The sequence below is a fragment of the Galeopterus variegatus genome, unplaced genomic scaffold (genome assembly GCF_000696425.1).
Source record: "Galeopterus variegatus unplaced genomic scaffold, G_variegatus-3.0.2 Scaffold5823, whole genome shotgun sequence".
Classification (NCBI taxonomy): Eukaryota; Metazoa; Chordata; class Mammalia; order Dermoptera; family Cynocephalidae; genus Galeopterus; species Galeopterus variegatus.
Window position 1 is genome coordinate 43,157 of NW_007731934.1, and position 11,153 is coordinate 54,309.

Here is an 11,153-nt window from a genome sequence, read left to right on the forward strand (position 1 = left end):
AATGGGAGTGGGGAAGGGGATGGTCACTTCAGACACAGATGCCAAGATGGGGCAAGATGTTCAGGAGATAAGTTATTGGGGGAGATTGATGTGAAGGACACGGGAAAGAACAGGAGTCAGTGGGGACAGCCTGCACACTGACACTGCAGAAGCAGAGAGGGAAGGAAGGCAACCGGGCAGGAGGAGCCTCAGACTCCAGCACAGTTCTGGGACAGTCTCGGGCAGGCCAGTGGGGAGTCCCCAAGCAAAGGCCACCCACTGGAGGGGTCCCACTGTGGGCAAGAAGGGCTGGGTTCTAGACCCCCACCATGCAGTCTTTGATAAGGAGCAGCCCGGTGAGGGCGTGGCTTCAGAGTGGCTCCAAAAGAGTGGCAGCTGGAGCCTGTTAATCAGCTCTGCTCCCACCAGCAGGTCCTCGTAAAGGAAGACCTGAGCGGGGCCAGCCCTTTCTGGAAAAGTCTCCAACAGAGAGTCACTCAGGCTCCACTTAACATTCCCTGGGTGTGTTTTCTAGACTATCACCTTAGTACAATATGCCCTTAGTCCCCAGGAGTCCTTCATCCCTACACTTCTCTGAATTGCTGTGAATGGGTGCATGGGTTAATTTTGGAGACTCAGGAGTTCTAGGAAAGACAGTGGGGGGCCTCTCATCAACCATAGCAGCAAAAGAGAGGAAGGAGATGGTGCGAAGGCACCAAAGGCAGTGCCCGCTTGTTCCCGGGGTAGCAAACACCCCTCAGGAAAGTACTGGACTTCTGCTCTCCATCCTCTCCATCAGGTGCAGTTGCAATCTCCTTTGCAACTGTTTTCAAGGTCCTGGACAGACAGAAGTTACCATCTGAGGTGTGAGCTTGGTTCCCTACTTTGCTAATAACTCCTACTCCCCCTGCCCCCAACACACCTCCAAGACTTTAGTGCTTGGTAATGTGCTGGGTCACCATTAAACACTCAAGGTGAAACCAATACAGTGATTAAATACTGGTGTTGGAAAGATACATCTTGAAAGAGAAAGAGAGAGAGTCTGTCCATCTTGTCTGTCTGCACCAGGATAAGGTACTGGCGGCAGAGGTGAGTGTTTAATAAGGGTTGGCAGGCCCAGCTGCCCTTTTTTGTGTGTGTGTGTTTTCACCGTTTCTTCTAGAGAACCATTAGGACACCAGCCATTTTCTGGACCAGTGTTGAGAACAGAAGTCATGAAGCCTGCCTGAGGCCTGGGCCCTCGGGGCCACCCAGCAAGTGAGCTGCACGCTGCAACGCTCTCCGAGTGCTCACTCTTTGCCTCCCTGGGGTTGTCTGGACCATGCATTGCACATTAACACCCAGAGCAGCAAATGCCCAGGACCTGTCGAAGTCCTGGACGTGTGGTCAGCATTCAATTGTAAAGAAACCTGCTCGAAGTGAATAAACAGATCACTGGGGATGCCCTCGGCCTGAACATCTCTTCCCTGTGCAATAGTCTCTAGTTGAGGTGGACTTGACTGCTGCTCTACTGACTTGGAAAATACAGGACTCAATTTTTTTTTTCTCTTGTTTCTTCAGCCACCTCAAAACCCAGGAAATTTTAGGAAAGCACTGGGCATGCTCCTGACAGACACGAGAGGCCCACGTACGGCAACTCCATTTCTTCCAAAGGCAATTCCTGTGACCCCTCTCTACCTTGACGGAGAGAATTTAGACTCCTCCCCAGTGGGTGGGTCCCCTCCATGCCTGAACTAGGCTATGAGGGGACTCAGTAGGGTCAGGGCATTGGGACAGTGCCCTGTAAATAGGGGCCTCAGGTTTGGAAATTTGCCGGCAACAGCCTAGAGGCTCCAGCCGCCTTCTCACCATCTGACTTGCTAGCTTTCATGCTCAGTACTCGTGGGTATTAGGGCCATCGAGATGACCTGTGTAAATTAGGAAAAGACTCCTCTCCAGGCCAACTCAGCTCCCACATGGACTCTGGTTGGCCCATGAGGCACCTCCTATAGTTAGCAAGTTAGTAGCCCCTTTTCTTTATATGAATGGTCTTCTGTGCTGGAACAGGGCCAGTGACAGCAGCAAAAAGCAAACACCTTGGTCTGAACCGGCTGTGGTGGTGTGGGCTCTGCCACATGTCACCTTTTCCACTTAATTTCGGACTGAGAGGCTGAGAGAGCAGAGAGGAGGTTACCCGTTTCCTTAGGCTTACCCAGGTCCCACTGAAGAGGAGACTGCCTCGGTTTCTCCTTCTGTTGTGCCTATTTGGACTCCAGTTTGGGGAAAGGGAGGAGGTGGAAAGAGAGTGATGGCCACGATGGGAGGCAAACAGGAGCCCATGCGTAGGCCCAGGACGCTTTTGGACGGGGCTCAGCAGCCTCTCCCATCCACCCACTCACAGAGCTTGGTTCCTTGTGTTTCTCTAGGGCAGAAACAATACCCAGGAGGAGGCCAATATCAGAACCTGGAACCTAAGGCACAGATTCAGTGGAGGAAACAGTTCACGAATGAAAATCTCATGTTCCAGGCACTCATATTAAACAATAAACAAGCTTTAATGCCAGGCAAGAGGTGCACAAAACCAACTGGTATAGAGGCCACTCCATATGATATGGTTTATAAATATATATATATTATTCAATCCACTTGTGGCAAGTCCCCCTGGGGCACAGCGATGGGATGGGACAGCACACTCAGCACCCCTTCCCCACCCTAAATGAGGTAGGAACACAGTCAAGCACTCTGTAGCATTCCTTCATGTCATGAGCCACTTTATTCCAGTCCCTTGGACATCACAGGCAGGCTTTATTTGGGACAGAACAGACTCCATTTCCAGAGGTCTCTGAACACAGCAATGACAATGAACAGTGCAGCACAGAAGTGACATAAACCTTTAGGCATTCAGCCTTCTGGGTGCTGTGGAGTCCCTTGGCTAAGCTTGAGTGCATTAGATTAGACATACGCAGGCCTTCCTGGGAAGGAGCAGAAGGAGCAAAACAACCCTCAAGAAAAATACAGACAGGTCAGTGGCAGGCCAGGACAAGGCCTATTTCCGTACATTCTGGGAGCATCGGCGCTCATCAGCCACACGTCTGGCTCTGTTCTCTTTCCTGAGCAGCTGGAGGCCTTCTCTGCTCCTTGTCCCAGATCTCGGTTCTAGGGAACAGACGGGGTTTGGTTCAATGACATGCCATGGCCAAGGGCAGAGCCCAGGTGGGTTTCTCCAAACATTAACTGATTTCACCCTCCAATGAAAAACCAGAGGGAGGAATCAGGCCTCAATCCAGAGCAGGAAAAAGTGGGATGTGACTCCTGAACACTCCCGATAGACTGTTCTGGTCCCCTTGCCCACTCTGCACTCCAAACCTTAGGTCAATTTTCTATTTTTCAAAAACATTTTACCACTTGGCCCATGCAGGAATTTGGCAAAGTCATGGTATAGAACCACTATGAGGAACTGACACTCAGAGGAAAATTAAAATTACTGAGCCTGGGTGTCAAAATTTCACCCGGCAAAGTTGATTCATTCGGCCCATCATACAAATTTGGATTTTTGCTACCAGTTAGAACAGACTCAAATCATGCACAGGAACCTGGAGGTTAGAATGGGCTCAGCAACATTTTCCTCGTGGTTATGATGTTTATCTCTCTGTGGTTCCTGTTCTACAGGAAGTGGCTTGGCAGCAGATAGACCCCCTGGGGACACTCTGCCTTCTTTTTGGGGCAGGTTCACCACCTACACTCTTGAGTGTTTGGGCCTCCCCATGCCAACTGCTTGTGGGAATACAACTTGCCCATGACCAGCAATTGCTTGTGAGAATACAACTTGCAGTTTTCACTCTTAGCCTTCAATTTGAATTCGTGTGCATACCTAATAGCAACGCAGATTGGTGCTGTCACTTCTGGAAATAGAAATCTGCATCCAAAGAACACCTTGATGGAGAAACTTTTAGATTCCCCATAGTGGGTCTTGGAAACCACAGACGCATTTGGTCATTACTTCTTTATGATGAGTTAGGTAACTGCCCAACCTCTGACTCTTTGGGGATATGGAGAAGTGGACGTTCCAGATGTGGCTCCTTAACCAAGCACATGGGTTAAACCATTGGGAAGTCCCAAGACTATGCATTTCAAGTCTGCAGAATATTGATCTGCTCAGAAAAGTACCCCCACCTCCAGTCTAATGCTGCTGATTCGCTGCTAGGCTGGGTTGGGCAAACACCAGCCTTGCCTCTCGCATAAATGTTAACCTCCTAATGCTCCTTTGACGTGTCTTGCTTAAACCTGCCCTGCTCTGTTCCCCAGGTGCTGGGACTCTGGAAAAGCATTCAAAGTTAAGGTCAGGCCCTAGTCATAGTTACTTTGTACTTTTATGGAATATATAAAATATACTTGTTGATTGGTACATTTGTGCAAAGACACATATGACTTTAAAACAAGACATAGACATTCATTATAGTTGGCTTACTTCACAATAAGCTACTAAAAACAGTCTTCTGGAATAAGATTGTATTAGTGCTCACTAAACATGCATTTCATTTAAACAAGGCAAAACAATTTAATCTGCAATACCCAATATTTTATATACAGCAGTGTTTTGTTTTGTTTTTTTTTTTTAAATCACAATAGGCAACAAGATGGGTCTGGTTTTGGAGTAAGTTACCATTTGTGTTTAATTTCCAAAGAAATTCATATTAGCTCAACTAGTGTAAACTTGTGAAAAAATAGCTGAGCCATCTTTTTTCTCTCCTCTATTCATTTACCTTGAAATGTTCACAGCTTAGAAACTTCAGTCTGCTGGGGAAGAGAGTGGAGTGGGCCTCCCTGGGGAATGTCCTAGCTCCTTTAATAGCCTCGCCCCAGAAGGTAACTCGTTCTTGGGGAATCCAGCATCTGATGCCATCTGTCACCTCAAGGGCATGTGTGATAACAGACCTGGGGACAGTTTTGTCTTTCAAACAAAAGCCCCTCAAAGCCTGCAGTAGGATCACTGGGCTGCATGGGTTTGCCTTCTCTTGCCCCACTGAGTCTTAGGTTTTAGAACAGAGACATTAGAATCAAAAGAAAAAAATAACAGTGAAAGATCATCCAACAATGAACACCATGAAGTCTGTTCATGCTCTCCACAAGCACATTGGAGCTCTGGGCATTCCCACGAAGCATCCACGACAAAAGAAGCTTGAAGGCGTCACGGAGGAAGGTGCATCTGACCACACAGGGGACAGCATCACCATCAATATTGTTTGGCAAAAAAAAAAAAACTGGTAAAAGAAGAATCAAAAGGGCACACAGGCAGCTCTACGATTCATGGTGCAGGGCTCAGAACTGGCCGGCGCTGCTCGGGTCGCACTGCAGAAGGCGCACTATGGATGGGTCGCTTTTGGCTCCTCGGATGAACTCTTCCAGGGAGAGTTTACCTAGCAAGAAGAGGACGGGTGAGTGGCGGCTGGTGGCAGCTGCATGCGCTCACACCCTTCCCACTGCCTGTTGGTGGCAGCAGCTGCTTACCTTCTGCCCCTGTGGTGCTCAGCTGTCCTGTGGAAGAGCCCAGGTGACTCTCTTTCCAGTGTAAGACCCACAAGGCAGGGACTCTGCTGCCTTGTTCACCTTGGCATTGCCACACCCAGCACAGTGCACGCACCAATCCAACACTACTTCCTGAGAGCCTACTGTGTGCCCAGGGCCCATGGATGGGGAGAGGATGGTGGATGACCCTGACTTGGTCCCTGCCCTGGTGGTTCTTCCGACTCCAGGCATCCTGGAGGGGCTCACTCGATATTTGTGGAATAAGTGGCCCTGGCATTTTTGTGAGAATGAGCTGGGTTCTGGCTGTACCAAGGCAGTTCCCATGATGTAACCTGGAGCCATATGGGTCCTCCAGGTCACTCAGATGTATGTAGGTTTGCTGCAAGATCCCTCTCCTTGCATATGGGTGGAGAGGCCTGGAACATAAGCGTGTGATCTTTCAGACCACACACAAGGACAGCTGCACCTCCATCCAGCTCAGGAGAAGGGAAGGGGGTAGCAGCAAGTGACCCCCTGGTCCCTTCTTTCTATCACGCTTTCCTCTTACCATGATGGGCTGGATGGGCTGGGAAGGGAGACTTGGCAACCTGAGATCTGCTTCTACCTGCGTCCCTTTCCTTCCTGCATGAGCTGGGGGCATGTGCTGAGTTCTCCTCAAGGAAGTCCCCTTGGTCACTATTGTTGGGGGTAAAGCTTGTTCCCCGTCCCTGGTGCTTTGCCCATCCTGCCCTTGGAGTGAAATGACTCACTTGATTGGTAAACTTGGGAGGCAGTGCTGGGCATCGCTGTTCTTGGGAGGCGCTGTCCTGGGAAGCACTGACTCCTGCCGCTCCTCCCAGGACGGTGCAGGCTCTGCACGGCCCATGCACTCACGCTGACCTCCCTCCCCAGTGTCCCTCCATCCTCTGGCTTCCATTACTGCTCTTTGATTTCTCAACGTATTCCAAACCCAGGCAGGAGTGGGTGCTGCTTTTTGGACCCCCACCCCACATAAACAAACATGTCTTCCCCTCAACCATGACCTCCCCCTGTCCCTGCCAGAACCTGGTGCTTGTCTAACCAAATCCACTTTATCTCCCTGAAAGAGAAAGGTGGAGATGGAGTGACTGACTGATTATACATAAAGCAGGTCCCCGCTAAGCTTTGTATCATGGCCATTTCTACGAGCTGAGTCCTCATGCAGTAGGTAGTTAAAGTGATGGCGACTTCCACAGCCTTTGAAAGGCTGGCACAAGGAAAAAGAGACAGAACAGTTACTCGAACACTTCAGAATCTCTCAAAGGCGGGTTCTGGGTGCTGCAAACTGGACGGAACAGGTGCAAACCAGCGTTCAACACAGACTTCCTGCCCTCCTGCCTTAACTCTGTGCGCTCCAGAGCTGGCTCCTGGGCTCACCTGCCTGTGGGCCCAGAATTTTCTCTCCTAGTCAGAGGCCAGGGGTTACATGCAAAGGGCTTCAAGCAAGAGGAATCTAATGGCAGAAGACCCCATGTGAGGTGTGCTCTGCTCCAGGCAGAAAGGGGGGCAGGTGCCCTGCCCTGGGGTCTGGAAGCCAAGCACTGAGCAAAGACTCCAAGTCTCCTGGTTGAACTGAGATTCGTCTGATGCAGTCAGACTTAAAACTCCTCTTCTTCCTTCCTTCTACTGCTTCCATTCCCGCTTTTCTCTTTTTTAAACACAAGCCCTTCCGTTAAGAAAGCACAGTGAGGGGAAGGCTAACCCAGTCAGGGCTCTGAGATCCCACTGAAGCAGCGTCCCCGTGGGGAGACTATTGACTAATGCATGGCCTGGGAGCTTGTAGTTAGGGCGTTTTCCTGTGGTGTCTTAGTCTTCTCCCGTCCTTTAGCCCCGTTCTAAAGAGGTGGCTGGACCTAGAGCAAGCACAAGCTCACCCTGCTCCCTGGAGCACAGCAAGACCTGCATCAGTGAGTTTATTAACTATTCAAACAATCCTGTGTTTGTTTAGTCTTTACAAAACCATGAAACTATTGCCATGAATCAAGACACATAAGGGAAAATAGGATGTCATGGCACTTTTGTAGAGGAAACAAAGCAAACAGATTAGCCTGCACCAGGAAAACCCAGCTCTCGGGCAGCTGGTGCCCCAAAGAGAGATGCTTGCTCTAGGCAAAGCCTTCCATTGTTCTGCACATCAGCACCAGGTGGGCTACCTGAGTGCATTCGCGTGTCACTGACAAGAATTTCTGGGAACTCTGAGCAGAACAGGTGAGCTGGAAATGACAGCAAAAGCTACAGAGCTTATTGTGATTCAGGCCCTGAGCTTAGTGCTTTAAACTCAGGTACACCATCTAAATAGGGTTGCCAGACTTGGCAAATAAAATACAGCACACCCAGCTAAACTTGAATTTCAGACAAACAGCAAACAATTTTTTAGTATGCGTATGTCCCAAATATTACATGGGGCATACTTCTACTAAAAAATCACCCATTGTTTATCCAAAATTCAGAGTTAATTGGGTTCCTGTATTCTATCTGGAAATCCAACATCTAAAACCCTTCAATTCTTGAGTTTAAAACCCGAGCCTCCTTTTCACTTTAGTTTGCTCTGCCACCCTTATGTTGGATTTGCATTGTGGGCGGTACCCTCAGAGTGGGAAGCTGTTGGCCACCTCAACCTCCCCACCCCACCCAATGCCAGAGGGAGCTCACTTGTTTCCAGAAACCCAACACCTGAGAACATGCACCAGAGACCCCAACGCACTGGGCAGGCTGGGGTGAAAGCTGTTAGGTCTGGGTGGAATAGTGACAAGCCCCTGCCCCATTGTGATGAACTCATCTGCAGGAATAGAGCCTGCTGTGGCCTAGGCCTATCCTGAGCACTGGTCTGTGCCAACAGCGGTCTCTTGGGTCCTTCTATTCCTGCTCCACAAGATCTACCCTATTTTCTTGGGGGTAATGACTTAGAAGATGACCTAGAAAGGGGATAGAAAGACCTAGAAATAAGGCATTTTTACCCAGACTGGGATCAGTGCTCTGGTGGCCACCCTGATCCTCTTCCTTCCTGCCCAGCCAGGAAGAGCCACTGAGGGCCTCGAGCCAGGTCTCTAAGGTTGATATTTTGTCCCTGAGTGGCATTTCTGAGTGGGTGCCTGTCTGGACTCCCCCAGCCCCTGCAGCAGCCCCCACCTGAGCGAGACAGAGCGGCCCTAGCCTCCTACCATCTCTATTGGTGTCCATCTGGCGGAAGATCTTTTCTGTCCTTTTCTCTGGGGTTGACTCATCTTCAGGCATTTTCATGACAGAGGAAACCATCTTATAGATCGCCTGGGGAGAGAAGCAACACAGTGGAAAAACAGAAACACGGTTTGGCACACAGTACTCCTATGATTAAACCTCCCAAGTTCCCGGATGAAGGGAATGTCCCTATTGCATGTGGAGCTAGTCCTGTGCCTGCAGATTACAGGCATGTGCAGTTGCTGGTGAGAGGCCAGGCCCATCCAGCTTGCCGTCCTCCAATGAGGACCTTCAGGAGTGACAGATGGCAGGAAGACCCCTGGACTCCGCGTCTCAAACATTAACGTGCATATGAATTTGCTGGTTGTCTTGTCAAAAGGCAGAATCTGATTGAGTAGGGCGGGGGGCTGAGATTTTGTATTACTCATAAACTCCCATGTGAGGCTGCTGTTGTTCTCAGGACGCCACTCTGAGGAGCAAGGCTGTAGATGACATTCCTTAGGCTGAAGAGACAAGTGGGTGTCTATTGTGGTCTCTACCCAAGCCACCCAAGTTTGACAAACACCTGGCAGTCTGTAAGTGTGTGTGCCCTTGACCTCTCCTGGGCAGTCACTCCCAGCCCATCCCAGTGCTGCTCCCCGTGTGTGGCAGTGGTCTCACGTTCCTTCTCAGCAAGCTCCCAGGTAGCCCCCAGGTGAAAACCATCTGCCACCACAGCTTTGATTAAATAATTATGCAATCTCAGGCCTGAGACAAACAGGGTGTGTATATATATATACACATATATGTGAGATCTGATGAGCAAAACAGGGCTCTCCCCAAACAATTTTGTAAGCAGTAAGCAAACTGTCTCCCTCACCACGTGGCCTCCCATCATACTCAGGAAGAGCCCAGAAGGCCTCAGTTGTCAAAGGTAGTTTTTATTTGGGAAGAGCAATGTAAAATCATTGTTTTTTATTCCCAGATCATGACTTTGCTAATCAAGTTTACTTTGGGCACCTTAGCCCTGGGAAATGTTTTAGAAAAAGTAGATTTTGCCAGGAGGCAGGCAGAAAATTCCAGGAAGTTCTGGAGCTCTGTGTGCAGTGGGGCAGCATAAGAGAGCAGAGAAAGGAAGGCAGCTGAGGGGAAGCAGCCTCCAAATGGGAAATATGGGAGCAAAAAGGGCCACTGAAATTTCGACTTACCTGCTTTAAGGTCATGTTCAGTATCAACCCTATCTGAAGTCCCTAAAATATTCTGGATGAAGGTAGGGGATAAATGTTTTAATCTCAGTCAATAAAATAAGAACGAAAACTTGACACCCATATGCTGACCCTAGGGCTGATCCCATCCCTTGGGGACCCTGAGCCTGTCTTAAGCCCACACAAAGTCATTGCTGAACCCCAGAGCTGCCTCCACAGCAATTCAGACTGGGAGGAAGTCCAGCTCAGAGGCCCTGTCTGGGATTATGGGTGTCATCAGAGTAAGCTCAGCTCCAGTCCACTTTCCCAAGAAATGTTCATTGGAGTATGCCCTGAAGGCAAGAGTATGGCCTGGAGGGAAGCCATAATCTGCCATCCTCCTCCTGGACCTCTCCTTGCTGTCCCCTCCAGCCCAGCTCTACGCCACCATTTGTGCTGAGGTTATAGTGCCATGTGCCAGGCTGCTGGGCACACCCAACTCTTTGGGGGAGCTAGGGAAGGCCATAGAGGTAGAGCTCTTTTTACAAAAGGGAAAACAGAGGCCCTGAGATTTAACAGGGCCAGTTGAATATTTAGTAACAGGAGTAGAAAGCAGGAGTCTTTCCATTCCAGCAGAAGTCACGAGGTCTAGCAACCTCTCCTCAGCTTTCTTTGCTCTCATAATGAAAGCTTCTCTCTAATTCCTGACTTAGTCAAAATGGAATCAGTGGCAGTGACTGATGAACACACACACACACACACACGCACACACACACACACACACAATCTCCCATAGGGATTTCAAACTTACACAAGCTAAATATGTTGTGAATTTATAAGCCCAGGAATCTTCGAAAAACACCACCACAGTATCTAGAAATCAGCATCCCACTAGAATCACATTAGCAGAACCTCTTTAAAGGAACGAGAGCTGACATGTTTTGGGGGTGAAGAGGTGTCATAGGAGGAGCATTTATGGACAAATGGTAAGTTTATTTTTTGCCAGAAGTCTTAAGAAGGCTGTCTAATTACTTGTCCTCAACTTTCTTTGGGACTGGGTTGTTCCTTCCCTGAGTCTGTTCTGGCCTCAGTGAGGTTATCTCACTTGGTATCTCTAGGTGCCACCTGCTTTGTTTCCATGACTGACCAAAGGGGCATCTCCCAGCCCAGATGCTTCACAAAGACTGTTGTCAAGAGTCTGACCACCTGTCCAACACATGTGGAATATACTATAAGGCATACGTACTTTGCAGGGCCTGGTTTTCCAAAGCCTTGCAGTTTCAAATATTGACCTTGCAGAGGACTGGAAAT

General features: G+C 49.3%; 1 protein-coding gene across 1 annotated transcript in view; it reads right to left on the reverse strand.

Annotated features, from left to right (window-relative positions):
- Positions 1 to 2,492: 2,492 nt before the first annotated feature.
- NCALD (neurocalcin delta) overlaps positions 2,493 to 11,153 on the reverse strand; it is a 94,920-nt gene continuing 86,259 nt past the window's right edge. Inside the window, exons 3-4 of the mRNA XM_008590054.1 lie at positions 8,664 to 8,769; positions 2,493 to 5,375 (exon numbers count right to left, since the gene is read on the reverse strand). Coding sequence (XP_008588276.1) covers positions 5,278 to 5,375; positions 8,664 to 8,769 — 204 coding nt within the window. The 3' untranslated portion in view covers positions 2,493 to 5,277. The remainder of the gene's footprint in view (positions 5,376 to 8,663; positions 8,770 to 11,153) is intronic.